The sequence below is a fragment of the Fringilla coelebs genome (genome assembly GCF_963513975.1).
Source record: "Fringilla coelebs genome assembly, chromosome: 11".
In the NCBI taxonomy this organism is placed as follows: Eukaryota; Metazoa; Chordata; class Aves; order Passeriformes; family Fringillidae; genus Fringilla; species Fringilla coelebs.
The window spans coordinates 8498236-8517264 of NC_140037.1; the positions used below are offsets into that span (position 1 = coordinate 8498236).

The 19029-nt window shown below is 51.3% G+C and overlaps 2 protein-coding genes across 14 annotated transcripts; one reads left to right on the plus strand and one right to left on the minus strand.

The window, feature by feature from the left end:
* Positions 1-3085: 3085 nt before the first annotated feature.
* On the plus strand, positions 3086-9531 carry FUNDC2 (FUN14 domain containing 2). The gene is made up of 5 exons (XM_084212934.1): positions 3086-3153; positions 3599-3749; positions 5052-5127; positions 6241-6375; positions 6801-9531. Exons 1-5 carry the CDS (start codon positions 3135-3137, stop codon positions 6876-6878), a joined length of 459 nt encoding a protein of 152 aa, XP_084069060.1. The 5' UTR covers positions 3086-3134; the 3' UTR covers positions 6879-9531.
* An 810-nt stretch (positions 9532-10341) lies between these two features.
* CMC4 (C-X9-C motif containing 4) lies at positions 10342-18941 on the minus strand. 13 transcript variants are annotated; one of them, XM_084212943.1, is made up of 7 exons: positions 18737-18941; positions 18353-18407; positions 16084-16194; positions 15126-15998; positions 14655-14706; positions 13403-13469; positions 10342-11732 (listed from the first exon to the last, which is right to left on the minus strand). In XM_084212943.1, the coding sequence occupies exons 4-7, from the start codon at positions 15161-15163 to the stop codon at positions 11563-11565; spliced, it is 327 nt and encodes a 108-aa protein (XP_084069069.1). In that variant the 5' UTR covers positions 15164-15998; positions 16084-16194; positions 18353-18407; positions 18737-18941; the 3' UTR covers positions 10342-11562. The 13 variants fall into 13 exon arrangements, 12 of the variants coding, with proteins under 12 accessions (XP_084069069.1, XP_084069070.1, XP_084069067.1 ...); XR_014616432.1 differs by adding an exon at positions 14860-15030 and having other exon boundaries at positions 11659-11732; positions 15126-16194; XM_084212944.1 differs by lacking the exon at positions 16084-16194.
* Between the last annotated feature and the right edge of the window lie 88 nt (positions 18942-19029).

A 19029-nucleotide genomic window follows, 5' to 3' on the forward strand; every position in this document is an offset into this window, starting at 1 on the left:
GACAAGTGCTGAATTAACCATTTTCAGCTACTGGGAGGCAGCTCCAGGTTCCTGGCCCAGAGAAATAAGGGAAAACCTGAGAGATGAGGTGTAACCCAGGAGGCCAGAAAGAGAATATTATCCAGATACTCAAGGCTGTGGGAAAGGGAATCCAGGTGTGACAATTGGAAGTAACTTGGGGATGGGGCCCAGATCCTGGCCTTAGCTGCACACAGCAGCAGCTTTGTGCAGACACACGAGAGCCAGTGTGAAACAAATCAGGCCAAGGACAGCTGGACATCCAGAGGGAGCCCAGCTCCTCCTTGGCCCAGCATGCCAAGCTGGACCCCACATGCTCCAGCAAGAGCAAGCATGGTCCCAGCCAGTGGGTGCCATTAACAGCTGTGCAGCTTCCAAGGGCTCTGCAAACTGCCAGTGTCAGCCAGGGCTGGGCCAGGCAGCAGCTGTGCCTTTGAGAAAGCTGCAGAGAGGAATTGGCATTCCAGTCTTGCCTGGAGCTCATCTGCCCTCCCCAAGGACACTGTCCTCCTGTGCAAATGGGATGGAAAAGCCACGACAGGCTCCTGCCATGGAGACTCCCAGAGAACATATTTTGCCAGAGCCAAGGACCCACACGCACACAAGGTTGTTTCCCTGAAATGTGCAGTTCTCAGAACAATAACAGACTGGAGCAGATAAATATTACTCAGAATTATTTGAACCATGTCTAATCTCTTCTGGAACTTTTGTGCGTGTGTGTGAGAGAGAACGAGTGATTCGTGACAGCTTCTCAGGAACACTGAGTAGCTCAGAAGCAGCAGCCACGCACAGGGCACTCACCCTTCCTGGCACCAGGAAAACAGCTGTGCCACATGGCACAGATCTGTCTGGAGGACCAGGCAGGGCCCCTCATAGCAGCACTTCCAAATTACTGCACCCCAGCAGTGATGGAGCAAAGAGGGGCTGCAGCCCAGTGCAGTTCTTGGATGGGCAAACCCACAGGCACAGGGACCCCCAGGGAACAGCAGTGCAGCAGGGCTGATGCCACCAACACCCCTGAGTATCCAGAAAATCCATCCCTGATGGACCTACCCTAGCATCAGAGTCGAAATACTGCCATGGAAGAGGTCCCAAAACTCAGCCTGCTTTCCTCTGCTGGGTTTCCCTGCAGTAAGTGGGTCAGTGGTGCATTTCTGCTTTCTCTCTTGTTCCTCACATCAGAGGCAGCTCTGAATGAGTCAGGCAGCAGAAACACTCTCTGGAAGCTCCCATGGGCTGGTGGGCTCAGCCTGGCCATGGAGGCTGGAAGGTTGTGGGGGCGCCAGGAGGGAGAGGAAGCCTTTGAGATGGGGAATGGCGTTTCATGCCCGTGCCTCCAAAGCTGAACAGCAGGAAGGCACCTGGCAGGATGCTGCAGTGGCTGTGGGCTGCTGAGGGGCTGGGTCTGTCCTTGCACCCACCACACCAGGCTGTGCCTGACCCCACCACACAGGAGCCCCCAGCCCTCAGCCACCTCCACCTTGTCATCCTGCTGGAGGAAGCTGAGCACCTGCACCAGATGAAGGTGCACATGTGCTAGGAAAGCTGAGGCCATGCTGCAGATGCCCAGGCGATCAGGTGCCCCTGGGATCATCTGCAGCAGAGCCCACAGCTGGAGCTACCACAGGAGACCTGCCTGGCCCCAGGGCATGAGGGCATCCCTTTGCTCAGGGCAGGGGAGACACAACCAAGGACATGTGCTGGACAGGGATGGAAGCCTGTCATGTACCAGACATGCAGGAGACCCCAGTGCCACCTGACACTGATGCTCAGATTAGATTTCTAGGGGCCAACTTGCCTCCAGTCATCCCTTCCCCAGCCACATCTTTTCCTCCTGTGCCCGGGGAAGTGCTGTCCTGTCACTTTGATCTGAATGCACACACTGCTCCAGCCAGTTCCCCCTCATCAGGGCAGTACAGGAAATACGTGGGACATTCCTGGAAACACGTGGGACATTCCTGAAGGTCCCAAAACGTCCGACCTACGTGCAAGGGGCAACGAGGTGCTGGGATGTTTACTAGCAGGATGTCCTCACCAGGGCAGAAGAGTGCTGCTGTTAGTTCCTAGAAGTGTTTAGTTCCTAGAAGAGCGTTTGTGTGTTTGTTCCCCTATACGTCCCACGCCGCCTGCACCCTGCTCCTACTCACACGCTGCTTTCCCTTAACCCCAAATGAGGGTCAAGTCTCCTCTGTCACAATCTCACAATTTTTTTTTTTTTTTTGCTTGTCGTGTCTCACCATTTCCATCTTTGCTACACCCTGGGCAGCTGCATCCCCAGCTGGGAATTAGGTGGCTTTTGCTTTACAGAAGCTCAAGTGATTAATGGCTCAGAAATCAGAGGTGTCATTATTTCAGGGGAAACAGTAAGATGTTCCTACCAGGCAGCATGTCCAAGCTGCCCAAATCAGCTCTGGGCCAGAGGCAGAGCAGGCCTGGGTGTGCTGGCTGACTGCCCTGCAGCGGGACCCCCGTGCTGCTCCCAGCACGCCTGAGCTGGTGTGCCCGGCTGCTCAGTGCCCAGGATGCCGGAGGGCTTGGAGTCCTTCCAGGGAGTGGCAAAACGCGCTGTTTCTGCGCTGTGACAGCTCCCAGCCAAGCAACAGCTCGCATCTCAGAGGGAGCAAACCACCGTGGGCTTTAGGAACCCCTTTGTCCCGCCCTGCGTGCCGCAGGAGCAGCGCTGCTACCGCACGGCCGACCCGCTCGGGCGGGAGCGCCAACGACCCGGGGACACCGGGGCCGAGGGCGCCGAGGAGCCGCTCCGGGGCGGCGGTGCTGCTGCAGCACCGGACAGCTTGCAGGGGGAGCACCGGGAGCACCGCCGGGACACGGCCGAGGGCATCACGGGGACACGGCCGAGGGCATCACCGGGGACACCGCCGAGGGCGCCGCTGGGGCACCGCCGAGGGCCGGCCGCGCTGCACCCACGCGCGCTCCCGTTCCGTCCCTTGCGCCCCTCTTTCTTCCCTCCCGCCCCTCTCTCCCGACCTGCCGTCCCCGCCCCTCTCCCCGCCCCGTTCCCGCCCGTCTCTCCCGGTCCCTCTCTCCCGGCCCCGCTGTCGCGCGCTCCCGGTGACGCGCGCCGTGCCCGCGCCTGCGCGGAGCGCAGCGGCGTCATGGCGGTGCCGGGCGCAGGTGGGCCGGGCTGGGCTGGGCTGGCCGGGGATGGCTCGGGCCGTGGGTTCCCCCACCCCTCTCCCCTGGCAGCGGGTCCCCGGCTCCCCCGGCTCGGCCTCCCCGCTGCAGGGCGCGGAGTCGCTCCCTTTGCACCGCGCGGCGGCGGCGGCTGCCGGGGCCTGGCCCCGCTTGAGGGCCCGAGGGGGCGGCTCCGGGCACGGGCCCCCAGCCCCGGCCGCTCTGCGAGGGGCGTCCCCGAGGGAGTGAGCGGTCCCGGGCACGGGGTCCCGGAGGCCCTGGGAGGGGGCTGAGGGCCGTGGGGGTTCCCGGAGGCCTGGGGGAGTGCCAGTCCCCGTGAGCCGTGTGTCTGGGCAGGGCTCCTGTGCCCCTGGGCAGGCACCGGGCAGCGGCAGGGGGCTGTGGTACCGTGGTCCCAGCACTGAGCCTCTCCAGGTGCCTGCAGGTGCGAAGGACGACACGTTCAACGTGCTGGACCTGGCGGAGTACACCAAGAACCGGCCATGGTGGCGCAAGATGTTCGCCCCCAGCTCGGGGTCGAGCGCTGAGAAGTACAATGTGGCCACGCAGCTGGTGATCGGAGGGGTCACGGGATGGTAAGATGGGCCGGGGCTGCCCTGGCTGCTCACGGCAGGCGCTGGCTGGGTCTCTGGGGTCACACTGACAGGTGCTGGGGGATCGTGTGGCAGTCATTCACAGGAGGCGGGTGCTCAGCCTGCTGTCCCCTGGCATGGTCTGCTGAGCTCTGGGCCGTCTTAAATGCTGTCTGTAACTTGAAGAACTGGGATTGTCTCTAAGGGAAAAAAATGGCACCGGTCTCTAATTATTTTTAACTTCTGGTGAAAAGTGTTGCTGTTGAATTAGGACAGACAGATATGAACCCCTTGAAACAAGAATGCCTTCTCCACTGGAGGTGGATGTGCTTTAGGCATCTGCATTAAAAACCTCCTGGTCTCACAGTTCCCAGGGCTTCCTGTCATTTGTAGCTGGGACTGAGTGTGGCTCTATTTGTGACTTCATTCCCACAGCATCGTTTGAGTTGAAAATTTTGTGTAATCACTGCTTTGCTTCTTATCATGACCCTCATCTTCACCTGGCAACGGGGTAATTATTTAACAGTGTATGACAGAGCTTTGTGTTCTCACAGAGGTGTGACCTGGCCACCTCTCTCTTGTATCTTCACTAAGTGTATTCAGAAATGGGTAAAGGCAGGTTGCTGTGTTTGCAATGCTCATAAGGAAACTGTGTTCCAAGGGAAGTGTGGTTTGGGTGGCACAGCACACCAGCCCGTGGCTGCATGACTGAGCAATGGGGTGGTGCTGGCTGCAGGAATGTTTTTCATGTTAAAAGCAGGTACCCATTTTGGAGACCAGCCTTAGATCACTGCTGTGTGCTTGTTCCATCATTTTTCTCTTCTGAGAAATTAAAAGGTAAAGTAAGTAGTTGTTTGCTGCTTACTTTACAAATAAGTGAGAAAGAGGCTTGTGATTTGTTCCCCATGCTCTGTCATGGAGCAGCACATGTGCTCCCTAATTTCTCCTCAGAGATGATACCAGTTAAAAAGAAAAAACAACATCAAAATGTAAAGTCACTTGTTGATTTTGGTGAAATCACAGGTTTCTGGTTACTCTTTTGGGAGGAGAATGAGGTTGAAGAGATAAGAACCAAACGGAAAAAGGCTGGAATGTGACAGCACAAAGTGAAGAGCTGTAAAGCATCAATTTTGTCTGGGTGCAGATCCTTCTCTCTGGTTACACATGAGTTTCTTCTGCAGTTTGTCAGGCTGTCTCCAGTCCTGGGTAACTTCTGCTAAAGGCAGCCTTGTCTGTAGGAAGCATAATGAGTGGTGTGTGTGTGTGGTGTTTTATTCTCCTGACTGAATGCTGGTTGATTTGTAGGTGTACTGGATTCATCTTCCAGAAAGTTGGAAAGCTGGCAGCGACAGCAGTGGGAGGAGGCTTTTTCCTACTTCAGGTGTGTATGAACAGCAGCCCAGGCTTTCTGAGAACTGTGCTCCTGGGGACAAAGGTCTCTCTTAGGAACCACTGCCTGTTGGGGCATGTGGGGTCATTCCCCCCTCTGCCAGGGGCTTTGTGTGGCTGTGAATGTCAAAGGTGTGTGTTCTCCAGGGCACATGGATGCAACAGCAAAGCAGGGTCAGTGTGCATAAACCAGTGCAGGATTGCCAGTGCATGTCCACTGAGGATCTGCTAGCAAAGGCCAGGCCAAAGGCACAGGAGAGCTGCTACTGCAGGGGCACCTGAGTGGAGCACGAGACAGCCTTCTGCTGTCTGGCTGTGGACACAGTGTCCCTGGAGGAACAGCCCTGCATGTCAAGAAGGATTTACCCATATCTGTGACATGCTTCCTGCCAACCTGGCTTCCCAAGGAGTCCAGCCAACACAGACAGGGCTCACTGCAAAGCACTGGGGAAGAGGAGAGGAAGGAGATCTCTCTCTATCCTCTGCCACTTCTGCTGGTTTCCAAGAGACCTGGCATTGAGGGAAGCTGCTGGGATATGTTCATGCATCTGGTGCATCCTGGAGCAGGTAGAGCAGCTCTCAGGCCTTGTTCAGCTCTCACCTGTTTGCTGTTCAGGCAGACAGGTCTTATGTGTGACTCATTCTCCCTCACTCTCCTGGTTCTGCTTGTTCTGCTGAAAGTCAAAAGCTTGCTCTGGGCAGAGGGAGTTCCACAGCTGAATCACCCTGAGCAGATAAAATAGTTTGAGAGGAATGGGCTATTAATAGCTGTGTCCACCCACAGCAGCAGGAGAACTGCAGGGAGTCCCAGCAATACCCATGGCAGTTGTGAGGGGGATGTGATACCAGCTTTACACTGAGGAAGAGAGGCTGAAGCAGGCTGGGCTGCAGTGTGTGCCCAGCAGTTGGAGGATTATTGTGGGAGACAAACGTTGCAGAGCACTTGACACAGCTCCAGGGGTGGTATTCTGTCCAATTTTTAAGCCAGTGTGCCCCCCAGTGAGTGGGAGGTGGCTGTGGTCAGGGAAGGTGGGTGAGCAAGGGGTCTGTTTAGCCGGGGTCATACAGGACTTCAGGAACTTTTTTCTAATCCTTGAAACTCTAGATTGCAAACCACACGGGATACATCAAGGTGGACTGGAACCTAATACAACGGGACATGAACAAAGCCAAGCAGCAGCTGAAATTTCACACCACTGGTGATAAAATGCCTCCAGAAGTGAAAAGCAGAGTGGATGAGGTGAGACAGCTCTCCCAGGGCATGTGCTGGAGGGACAGCAGAAAACAGGATTGCCTCTTGAGCTGTTATGGATGTTCAGTTGTGCAAATACAAGGAGGGAATTCTTGCATGACAGCAAAATGGGAGAGATGGAAAAAGTTGTGGATGTTTGCCTGCCTAGAGTTTAGGAAGACATCATTTCTCACAGCATTCTCCTGGAGGAGCTGGCTGCTTGTGGCTGAACTGGGTGAAGATCTGGCTGTGTGCTGGTGACATCTGGGAGGGGAGGTCATTAGGTAGGAAGTTTTCCCAAATCTGAGCAGTGGCATCTCTGTGAGCATCACTTGCCTCAAGAACAGCCTGAAGCATTTCTTCTTAGCAGGAGGGTCAGTCAGTGGGTGGCCTGATACTGTTGAACACTGTTGTCTCTTCTCACCCCTGCTTAGGTGGTCATATTTCTGAAGAAGAACGCTATCCTGACTGGAGGGTTTGCTGGAGGATTCATGTTTGGAATGGCATCCTAGAAGCTGCATTCTCCTCTCATGCCCAACCTCCCCTCCCCTCCTCTACTGCTGTTACCTCTCACTTAGAAGTCAAAGGATGTTGCCAACAGACTCAGTCCCATCTGCTCACAGGTTCCAGCCCTTATTTCTTACAACGCTGATTCTGATTTCCACCTTTTTCTTTTGTCTGGGCTGTTAGTGTGCTGGGGTTGGTCTGGAAGCTTATAACTCCCAGTGTATCATGATTTCCCACCAAATACGCCCAGACTCAAATTTTCTGATGAGTTTCAACTTCGTAAAAGTGTAGTGGCAGAGAAACCTCTTAAATGTGCTTCTTGCAGGTGCTCAGGACTGTTATATGTACCTTTGTCTGCCAGTATATGTGTCAAGCTCTTCATCACTCTATATGTGTCAGGTCTTCACCACAATTTAGCTTTCAGTATTCCTGCCCTGGTACCTGGAACACCTCTGCTTCCCTCTGCACAGAGGTGATCTGTGCAATCCAAAATGTGGTTGACACAGCCTGAGCTGTGTCCAGGACAGGGGATTATGGATTTTCCTGCGCTCCCCCTGCTGTTTCACTGCACATAGATGGCCATTTGGCTTTGTCTCTGCTGGTACCCTTCCCCATACTGGAACTGCAGCACTGGCACTGCTGATGGAAACTGAGCACTGAGGCTGACTCTCCAGGCCCTTTCCTCATCATGTGTTCTGAAAGTCACCAAGTTCTGTTCTGTAGAACCACCTGACTGCTCAGCCTTTGAGGCTCTCTCCTGCTTCCAGCAGGCCCAGCCTGGCTGTGTCAGATGCAGGCATTTCAGCTGTGCCACTTACTGTAAATCACTCTGGGCCTCTGACTGGGGTTTCCATGTTTGCCACAACCTTCTGTGGTCACTTTGGCATTGGTGATGCTCCTTGAGCTGTAACCATGTGGGACAGGATTGTAGACAGGAAATGCATCCCTGCTCATGGTACACTGTACTGGTCCAGGTCCCTGTTGCCAGCTGTACTGGAGAAAGGGGGAATGATGTGAAATCTGGAGTGCAGTCCTTTACTTGCCACTGAAGAGCACAAATTCCTTCTCCCTGGTCTCTGCAAGCAACTGAAATGACAAAACTTTAGTGAAAACCAGACTGTGCTCTTGTGAGAGCAGTTCATTTGCATATTTCTGCCTCAGTTATGTTCCTTCCTTCTTTGCGTTTGCCATTTCCACGAGAAAAGCTGTTTGCTTAATTCCATGAGCTGCAGCCCTTCTCCTGCAGGAGATGAGGCAGCCCTGGTGTAGAGCTCAGCTGTTTTTGGATAGTCTGACTCAGTGCAGTTGTGTGCAGTACAAACAAACATCCCCCAGGGTATTCTGCAAGCATAGAGACTTGTCTGACAACGTGGTGATGTCCTCCAGCAGGTATAGGTAGGAGTTCTTGCCCAGAATGTGGGATTTTATGTGAAAGTCGGCTCATCTTTCAATGGGAAACGTGGTAGGGAACAGTGACACTCGTGGGTGGGTGGTTTGCAGCACCTGGCTCAGCAGCTGCACCCTGTTTCCAGTGCTGTGCAAAGGCTTGTGATCTGCTCTCATATGGCTGGAAAGGGGATCTTCCCCTGAGAGCTGCTGGCCGAGCTGAAATGATGGGTTCTTCCACTAGAGGGTTTGGAATGAGCCCTTGCAGTTGGTAATTTTGTTTCAGCTCTGCTGATTGAAGTGTCCATGTAGCACCACATTGATTTAGCTGAGGTTTTCCTCACCTTCAGGATCTGAAAAGAGGCTGCAGGTAATCAGGAGATAGAAGTTGGTGTCTTTGCTCCTGTCCTGCCATATATGGCCAAGGAGAATGAAGGAGTAGCTGGGCTCTCATCTTTTAACAATGGCCTTCCTAAAGGCCATCCTGGACTGCAGGAGTGATGGGATGCAGCAAATGGGTCTTCAATAAATTGGTGTTTAGCAGTGGAGTTACAGACAGTGGTGGGGTTTTGGGGATTTGGTTTGTTTTTCTGTAGGATCTGCAGATGTGAACATGCATAAATAGATACATTGGTCTTGCAAGGTATCTCTGGTTCCTGTAGGACAATAGCATTGCTGCTCTTTGGCTGGGTGGGCTGCAGAACACAACTTCTGAGGTGCACTGATCTCCACAGAGCTGTCCCCAATGACAAAACTCAAATCAAATCATTAACAGACCTTAGGGATGTTTTTCAGGCTCAAGTCAGTCACTACTTCTGCCCAGCCCTAGGTGGGGCAAGTTCTGCTCAAGTCCCAGTTTGCTACAGAGAGAAATGGCCCAGAGAGGGAGCTAAAATGCTGCTGAAAGGGGAAACAATTACAGATTTATGCTGAGTTTGAGGTGAATGTAGGCAGGGAATGGACAAGCACATCAGGATGTGGCAATTCTTTCTGCTGTGCCAGTGTTCGGCTCATGGCTGGCACTGTTTGATGCTGTGGGGCAACACTGGAAGCTTTGATGCTGGATTGGTCTCTGTGGGAAAGCACTTTCATTGCTGCAGGTGCCAAGATGAGGTGTCCCTTCCCCTCCCCACTCCTGCTCCTTTTAGTGTTGTTTCAACAACTTCTGACATCTGTTACACTCTGAGATTTCAAACACATTAGGCTTTTAAAGTGGTTTTATATATTGTATGTAAATGCTTGTTGAAGTGATATTTTATTAAACAGTTTTGCTCTAAATGCTTCTCTGTGTGAGGTCTGTTGGCTTCCTGGGAACCAGCACGTTCCTGTCTCACTGACTGAGGGGAGCACCTACCGCCAGAGCAGCAGCAGGAGTGTGGCACTTGGGGACGTGGCTTAGTGGTCAACTTGGCAGTGCTGAGGGAATGGTTGGACTCAATCTTAAAGGTCTTTTCCAACATAAATGAGTTTATGGGGGTACCAGCCTCCCCTCATCCATGCAGGTAATCTGGGCTACCTTATTAAATCCCTCACCATGATCCTGGCACCAATCACACATATTCCCAAGAAGTGGGATGCTGCTAGGGCAGGAGGTGGGTCTGTAGCCAGCCTGGGTTGCCTCTGCTGAGCAAATTTGTTCCACCCAACTTCAAATGGGCATGAAGACAGGGCTATTTCTTTTTCATAGGTGCAACAGAAGCCTAAATATATATATTTTATCTATTTATCTATTAGTGACTTTCTTTCCACTGTTCCTGCTCAGATAAGGCAAAAGAGAAAAATCAGCTACTTGTCAGTGTTTGAGGTGGTTCACAACATTGTCATCACTTTTCCCTGCTTTTCAGGGACACTAAACCCCCTGTTTCATCTTAAAGTTTTTTTTCTTGGGGGGGTGGCAGTGGGAGGGGAAGACAAGCCCAAAACTATTCTGATCTTCAGCCCCGGTTACAAAAATATCAAGCAGCTTCTATTTAAACATGATCTCACATGGCTCTGGGCTGTGAATGGCAGCCAAGCCACTCGGCTTGCAGCTCAACAAACAAGCAGAGACCACAATTTGTTCCAGTCGTTTATTTTGTACCATGGTATTTCAGAGCAGTGAATACAGATGGTTTGCTCTTCTAGGATTCAGTACACACAGCTATTGTGCCTAGACCTCAGTGGTTTATAGAAGCTCTATTTCATAAGTAAGTTGTACTTGATCACAGCACAAAAGTCCTTTACGGCTAGATCTAATACAGAGTTAGGGCTAGTGGGTTGGGAGCCTGATATTTGGGTGCCTGGACTCCTGCTACAGGGGACAGCAAGACAGGCAGCTCTGAAGGGTGGTGCAGGAACCTGTCTATGAGCTCTTCCTACAGGTCACAGGAAATTCTGCTGCATGGCCGAGAGCTTCTGGAAAGCCATCTCTCCTGGGGTCCAGACACAGCCGGCTTGGGAGTGAGTCTGGAATGTTGTGTGGAAAATAACTGCCTACAACTGCTTGTTCAGTAAGCAGCACCTAAGTCAGTTCTTGGATCTAGCCCAGGGCTCTGTGACAGGCCTTTGGGTATCAGCAGTTTTAACTAGACTGGGATTCAAAGCATATTGCTTAAAGGTGTTCAATTAGACATAAATTTATAAATTTTGTATCAACAGTCAAATCTTTCAAATGAATATTGCTTTTTTAAAAAAATATCCTATCCCTGTAGCAATCCCTGAAATTATATTCCTGTAACATTTTTATCATGCAAATAGCAGCGTGTAGGCAATTCAAATATAAAATAAACAACTCTGTCCAGTGGAAAAGTGAGGCACTTAGGCAAAGTGACTTGTAGTCACTCATGATCTATACAAGACTTAGGAACAATCATCAGACCTGATTCCCATTCTTGAGCTTGAACCACTGGACAGGCATATGTTGTCTGGAACTACTGCATGGTGGCAGCAATACCTTTGTTGTATCAAGATGGGTTTGTTTCATGTTTAAACTCACTCTTCTGAGCTCATTTCCTGTACCTCTCACTCCAGAAGCCAGAATAACTCGGTTCCAATTCTCCATTTTTAGAGCAAGGATGGATTAGAGTAAGGTAAGCATCCTAAAAACAACAAGTTGACATTTCACAGGTGTGATGCAGAGGCAACATAGATTATGTTTTCGTACAGAAAATAAAGTTTGTTAACCAGGCCATATGTTGGTACTGTGTAATGCTTTTTGGTGTGCTGAACGGTGTGTTCCAGGAGCAATCTGGCTTTTCTGAAAGTCTAAAGAAGGCTTGAAAAAACACACACGAACGAGCTCTTCAAGTGAGTCCATGCATTGTGTTACTGAGGTGGTGGGGAAGTTCCTTTTGAAGTCAGCTTAGCCTTTTCTCTCTCCCTTTCTTCTCTCTCAAACCCTGAACAACAGACGGACCTGCCCTTGGTGAACCGAGCGCAGCATTTCCGCATCTCCTCAAGCGCAGCTTCACACTTGGACTCTAAGTAGTTGTTTGCTAGAAAATAAGAAGGAGACACCAGGTCTGCAGAGAGGAACATGGTTTGTTCCCTGAGGGAGCACACCTAGCCCAGCTCTTCAGCATTCCATCATTTTCTTGCTCACAAAAACCTCTCTTTAGCTATCTGAAGCTGTGGCTTTCTGTGACTCAGAGAGGAGTCCTGCAGGAAGAGACTCAGACTGGTTTGAGTGAAGAACCACCTGCCTGTCTGCCCAGAAACACAGGGCATGCACAGCCCCCTGCTCTGCCCTGGATGAGCTCTGCAACCACTACACAGCTGCACTCTGACTTTTAAAAGATTAAAAGAAGCAACAGCAGCATAATGTGAGACACACAGCACCCGTGGAGAGCCCAGAAAGCAGCAGTGAACATCTTTGGGTTAATGAGCAAACCACACTGCTGTGATCACTGGGCTATGAATTCCCTGACTGGGTTGGTGAGTGAGCTGTAATACAAACACAGAGATCAAGCCTGAGAAAAAGGTTGTGGTGATTTCTGCAGGCTGGCAACCCAGGAGGCACGGCAGGCCCTTGGAGAGGAGAGCTGATCTCTCTCTGCCATAACCTGCAGTTGATGAGTGCTCCAAGGCTCTCCTAACTGTCCCTCTGCCTTTGCAGCTTTGTTTATAAAACTGTACCTATGTACAGGCACACCATCATCTGTCAAGGATGCATTGCTGAAAGTCACACACAGATAGGAAAACACAAAAGAGATTTACAGCAGGCATTCAGTCTCACAGAGGAGCAGCAAGATCTTTGGAACAATGACTTTTGAGAAGTCAGCATCTCCCAAAGGTCCAGCTCACACCCTCCATCTCACACACTGGGTACAGTGACTGGGCAGCCAAGGCTCTGTACTTTAATTTTTACAGGGGAATTGATTTGCTCTCTGTCAACTCAGCTGCTTCATCTGTGCACGTCAGACAGCTCCACAGCACAATACATCAACAGCAGCAGTGACAGTGACATGTACATGCAGCAAAGAGCTTCTCTGCCAACACTTAACCATTCAGATCAACACTCTACACAAACCTATACAGGCAAAACACTTGGAACAACTTCCACAAATGCTATAAAAAGAACATTGCCACAGATGGGACCAAAACAGGGTCAACCATCAGCTTTTAAGTGCAGTAATACAGGGAGAGAAGCTAGTCATTCATGGGAGAATGCTCCAAACCATGAGGACATTAAAGGTAGTCTCCAGACAATTGCTGAGGACAGGAAGACCATCTCACACCTGGAGGACAGATCACCTAACCTGTTCCTGACAGAATTCTTGAAACACCCCTGGAGCAGCTCTGCAGTCTTCTCATACAATCCACCTACTCCCTCACTAACCACACTGTAAGAGAGCTTATTATAATGTCTAGCTCTCCCTGCCCACAGCTGAGTCCCAAAAATACACCTGGGATCTCACTGCCAGCATGGAGAACACTACAAGCACATTACTGTTACTAATGATCTGCTTTATACTAATGAGGTCTCATTATTTCCAATTAAGCACAAAGCAATTCTATTAAAATCAGACATTTTAATTTTGTTCATGTTGCAACCAGGTGATGCTAATGTGCTTTGTTCTTTCTCAAGGTGAAAAGACAAGGTTAATTTAAAAGAATTAAGTTCCACCAAAAATCAAGACACCAAAGACAAAAAGACACTTGGTACCTTGCAAGCATTTCTGTATTTCACAGGCTTGTTTCTGGCAGGGATCCTTCCGGGACATGTTCAGGAACTAAAATGATAGAAAATGTTACTGTAGGTCAGGGTTCTTTTCGGGGAGGGGGGGAAAGACTGTCCTACAGCCACATCTTTTAGGAGCTCCCAATTTCCCCCACTGTCATCATTCAGAAAACATCTACTGCTGCTTCCAGGTGCCTGCCAACATACACAAGAACTCTGTCTGGCTACAAGATGATGATAGAGACAATGAACAGAGGAAGTTTCATGTCACTAAGTTTAAAAGCCTTCTTCTTTTCTCTAGTTAAAATGTGACCTTTTCCACTTGGATTTACAAAGATTCCAGAAAATATTCAAATTAACACGGCTGACTAAATTTGAAGAGTCTTCTATCTCTAGACCTTATACTGAGACATGTATTTATGTGAAATCCACCTCTGTGAGCTTTACCCAACCAAGGATTTGGTGGCAAGTCATGGAACCACAGCTGGAGAAGGCATTAAAAAAAACAATCAACCAAACAACTCAGTTGTGTATATGCCATAAAGCCAAGAAGAAGGGCTCTTTTCATTTTGTTTCAGGAGGAAGTCTCTTGGAAATCCTCTCCCTCTATCCAAAAAAACCCTCAACAAGATTGGAGGACAGCTCCATCTTGTTCAAATCCATCAGAAAAGCATTTCAGACACTCGAGTTGATTTTTTCTGCAGCTGTGACACCTGTAACTGTGTCAGTGTAAGATCAAAAGCCAAGCAAAAGCTGGTGGTACCAGTAGTTGAAAGGGAGACCTCTAAGGAAAGCACCAGTGTCACTGAAAGTGGTGGTGAGACTGAACCCTCTGAGCCTCTGCTCAGAGCTGGGCGCTGCTGCCTTTCCAGATTCTGACAAGTCACCAGCCCACAGCAGTTTCCAGTATCACTAGGGCATTGTTTGCAGCATCCTGGCCGAATTCCACTTGGGGCAATTACATTCTGCCTACCTAGAACTCCCCCTGATGTTTCACTTGGTCACAATACTCCTCTTCACTGCCTGTTCTAAACTCTTGTGTGATGCTGCTGTGTGTTGTTTAACTGCTTCCACCTCAAAGGTGGCTGCATTTCAGTGGAGAGAGAACCTTTTATTGTACAAAACAGACAATGGCATCTTCCTAGAGCCACTGCTCCTGAAAGACAAAAACTCATATTAAAGAAAGACTGGGAGTAAACAGTGCACAGTACAAAGCAGGGGTAATGTCTGCACATACCAGATTAATCCCCAGGCACGAGTTTAAGCAGCAGCTCTTCAACACCATCAAGCTGTAAGTGACAAGGAAAAGTTCAATACGTCTACAGTTACTGTGGTTGAGCTAATGGACTTCAACAAAGTAACAGTCCTTTGCCGTCCCTCAAGGATCTCAAATGACTTCACAAACAGGAATGACTATGTTCTATTGTTGCCACCATCCTTACCATGAGATGGTGCTCTATCTCCCAAACGCGAGAGTTACTATCCCTGTACTGCTCACCCTGGGACAGCTGCCACATGTGAGGCAGCCGGGATGGGGGGAGCTGGCTGGGTCGCAGCGCCTCACCCAGGGGAACCTGAACTCTTTGGATCCGAGCCCTCAGCATACCTTCCTCCTGGGGGAAAGTAACAAACAGAGCAGGCAGTTACTGGCGGAGGCACCCGAAACAGCAACGCTACAACCACGGGGAAGCTCAAAGCACACACTTGCCTCTTCCGCAGCCACGAGCCAGGTTTTGCGGTGCTCATCGCAGTAAACCCCCACGCGCCGCACCCAGAGCCGCACGGGAGGAGCGCCTGCCTCCCCTCCCTGTGCCATCCCTCGGGCGCTCCCGCAGCTCAGCTGGACGGCATCGGCCCGCGGGCTGCACACGTGGTCTCTTTAGCTCTGAGCACATTCACGGAGAGAGCTCCCGGACCTGGCAGCCAGGTGGTGTCTGACTCCTTGGATGAGATGCTACGTGCGGAAATGTCCCTAAAAGTCAGCTCGGGAGGCTGAGGTGGTGCCTAAGCCAGCGGAAACGTCAGGCCAAGTCGTACACTGGGACACGCGGGCCGGGTGGCACTGGTAAGGCATTCTGGGGCAAAAGGTGCTATTGGTACGAAGTTAAACCCTGTGAGTATTGGCTTTGCTCATTCCACTAACAGTCCTATTAACAGTCTTTGTGTAAAACAGGGGGGAAAAAAGAGGTGGTCTAAATCCCAAAAGCAAAACTGGTGACCAGCAGTGAGGTGAGCTCAACAAGAACGAAGATCACTCTGGAGACAGAGCACAGAGCTCGGTGTGCAGGACTCTCATCTTTGGAGCTCGCTGAGCTGTCAGGGTGCAGGGTCCTTTGTCTCATCTCTCAGGGTGGCAGCACTGTCCATTCACACCCAAACTCCTCGGGAGCAGCACTCAGGACTGCGTCACTCGGCTTTTGGCTGGTCACAGAGAGCCACCAACACGGGCGGAGGAGCTTGGGGCACTGAGGTGGTTCCTGCTACTGTAACTTTTGTTTAACAGCACGTTTATCTGTGTGCCAGTTAGATCAAGCTGAGCCATTAGCAAATGGAGGTCAGGGGAAATGATTCTCTTTGAACCCTAGAAGAGGTAATCAAAATGGTACAGACAGTCTTCATCCTTTATCTAGGTGTAAAGTAGAACAAAGTTAAGCTGTAACACATACAACATCCTCCTGCTATGAAGCAGATGCAATATTCCTTATCCCAGTGAAACACAGTGGTCTTCTGAAAACTTGTAAGGTTATAAGGCATATTTCAAAGAGGAGCAAGAAAATCTGGGTACAAAATAAAGGAGGGAAGGTCAGGGAGAGAAAAAAATAAATTGTTATACATCAGGGTGCGTATATAACAGAAAATACTCTTCCATGATGCCTTCCATATCTTACATCAGTGTTTCTCTACCTTTTTGAGCCAGAAGAGCACTCAGCCTTTTTGAGAACAAAACACCAACCACGGGTCAGCCTGAACAGCACCATCACAAAGAAAACTTTGAGTGTTCTTTTATTACTTCTGTTTTTCACCCATTCTGTTTGTTTCCTTGCTTGATGTGTGGGGATGTGTGTGTGCCCTACGCAAAGCACCACTGTTCTGGCTGCCATCCTGTGATGAGGGACAGGCATTCCAAGGAATGCCCCACCACCTGGATCACTGGCATTTAAAGGAATGTAGCTGCAGTCTGACAAGCCTCACAAGGCTTTCAGGAATTACAGTTAATTAGAGTAATTCTTTTCCTTTCTGCTTTACCCTAAGCCACATTACAAAATTTAAACTCCTGTGTGGAACTCTGCCCAACAGTGAAATGCAGCAATTGCCACTGATCATTTTCAGACAGCTGAACATAATCACCCCAGGTGGAATTCGGCCAGGATACTCTGCAGTAAACTGCAAGAAGTTCCATCATGATCAGAAATGCCCAAGAACTTGATTTTATTACGTTCAAAGCTGGGAATTTTTACAGGTCATCATCCCCAAAACCAGAAGGCTCAAGACTGGCTCCAGAAATAGAAAAATAAGTCTCAGGAAGTGAATTGTATTTCCTACTGTAGGTAAGCTCTCCTGGAAGGTCTCCTATCCAAATACTGCTCTGGTTCAGCCTGGCTGAACTACAGGGAGCAGGACTAAAGCACAGCATGCACGTTTGTGTCACGGGCAGTGGAGATGGCAGCAGTGACAGAGCCAGGACAACAGAACAAGGTCTCATGCAGAGGACACTGTGCAGAATGGGCAGAGGTTCATGTGTGCTGTCACCCTTTGCCCCAAGCTTCCCCAGAACTGCAAAGCTGAAAGGCTCAGTCTGGCCTGTGGAGGTGCCAGGTAGTGCCACATGGAAAATCCTGAGGTCAGGCAAAACCGTCAGTTGGGTTTGGGGTGGGACAGGAATGGGTCTGGGGTGGGACAGGAATGGGATTGGGGTGGGACAGGTGTCTGCAGCACCCAAACACACCAAAGAAACTGGAGATTCCACAAGCACACGCTCAGACAGTGCACCTGAAAACATACACAGTGTCTTATTGCTGCAGGTTTGATTAGAAAGCAAAAACAAAGCCTGAAGGAAGACATGAGTGGAAGGAGAAGAGAGCTTACTTATATTTTAAGCCAGTTTTAAACCCAAGTTCTTACACTGCCTGCTTCATAAGCTATCAAAAAACCCATCACAACCAAGAAAAACCCCAACAGCTTAAATTTGCAGGATTGCAGCAACATCCTTTGAGATTTTAACATTCCCATCAACATAGCTGTAGAAGGCTGAGTTGCTCAAAGTGCTGTTTTGGGGAGATTCAAATCCAAATCCCCACAGACAGGAATAATATTGGCAGAAGTTCTGTCCATCTCAGCATCAGTCTTAGAAGTTTAATGCTGTTCTGGGACCTGGATGGATTTCTGAGCCATAATAGATGGATAAATGTCAAAATGGCCAGGAGGAGGAATGCAGCTTGTAGTGACAACAATTTATTTGGTTTTGAGTTGGGTACATTAAAATATTTTATGGAAACAGTGACAGAAATTGTTCCAGATGCTGCTTGGACCACCCCAGAGCTGGAAGTCAGTGTGCTGAATAAATCGCACCCTTTATCACCTTCTGTTCTAAAAAGCAACAGGGAGTTCAGCTGCCATTTAGGCACCAAGGAAAAGCACGGCTGAGCCTCAGCAGTGCTGTGCTGACACAGCTACAGCCCCAAAGCAAGGCTGGCCAGCCTGGCCTTCTGCTGGGCTTCAGAGCTGCCTGCACACCTCAGAGCTATGAGGGTGCTGAGCCCTCCTGAAAAAACCCAGCCCGGCTCTGGCAACAACTCGGGGATCTGGTGACTTAAGGGCATGTGGAGACACTCTAAAGCTTCTTCTTGGGGGTTTGGACTCTACCCTGCCTGGAGCAAGCCCCTCTGACTCCACGCTCCGCTCTGCCCGACCTACTGAGGGGTAGCAGATGCTCACCGACCAGCCGGGCTGTCCAGCAGCGTGGGGCGGGCAGGCCGAGCTTTGGTGGGATCTAAAAAAAACAGGAAGACAAAAAGATGGACATAATGCGGGGGGAGCCACGCAGAGGGGCGGGGAGGACGAGGGAAGGGGTGCGAGAGCCGGGCCGAGGCGCGGGAGCGGGGGCAGAGTGGCCAAGCCGGGCAGGGAGGGCCGGAGGGGAGGGGGGTGTGGCGCAGGCGTGGGACCGGACCGGCCATGGCGGGGCGGGCGGGAAGGAGGGCGCAGCACATCGCCACAGCCACCGCGTTCGCCCCGGGCCGGGGCCGCGGGGCCGGACGGGCGGCCCCGAGCGTGAGGCGGCCGCGGGCGGCGGGCCCGGCCGGGCCCGCCATGACCTACCTGCACCCGCGCCGTGACCGCCGCGCCGCGTGCGCCGCGCAAAGCCGTCCCCCGCCCCCCGGACCCGCCGCCTCCCCGCGCCTGCCCGCAGGGCCCGGAGGCTGGGCCCGGGGCCGAGCCGAGTGCGGTTAAGCCGGATCGGGCCGGGCCTTCCCGTTCAGGCCCGGCCCTGCCATCACCCGCCGCTCCATCCCGGGCATCGGCCGCCGGGCGGAACCCGGGCGGAACCCCGGCGCTGCCGCTCCCGTGGGCGGCACGGCCCTTCCGCCGCGCCGCACCGCTCCCCTCGCCGG

Excerpts from the sequence above, each read along its gene's own strand:
- CMC4 (XM_084212944.1), bottom strand. The coding sequence starts at position 15,163 with ATGAGCACCGCAAAACCTGGCTCGTGGCTGCGGAAGAG. Across the intron at positions 14,707-15,125 it reads GGCTCGTGGCTGCGGAAGAG|CTTGATGGTGTTGAAGAGCT; the intron begins GCAAGTGTGTGC and ends TGTCACTTACAG. Across the intron at positions 13,470-14,654 it reads CGTGCCTGGGGATTAATCTG|TTCCTGAACATGTCCCGGAA; the intron begins GTATGTGCAGAC and ends CTATCATTTTAG.
- FUNDC2 (XM_084212934.1), top strand. Across the intron at positions 3,750-5,051 it reads ATCGGAGGGGTCACGGGATG|GTGTACTGGATTCATCTTCC; the intron begins GTAAGATGGGCC and ends GTTGATTTGTAG. Across the intron at positions 6,376-6,800 it reads TGAAAAGCAGAGTGGATGAG|GTGGTCATATTTCTGAAGAA; the intron begins GTGAGACAGCTC and ends ACCCCTGCTTAG.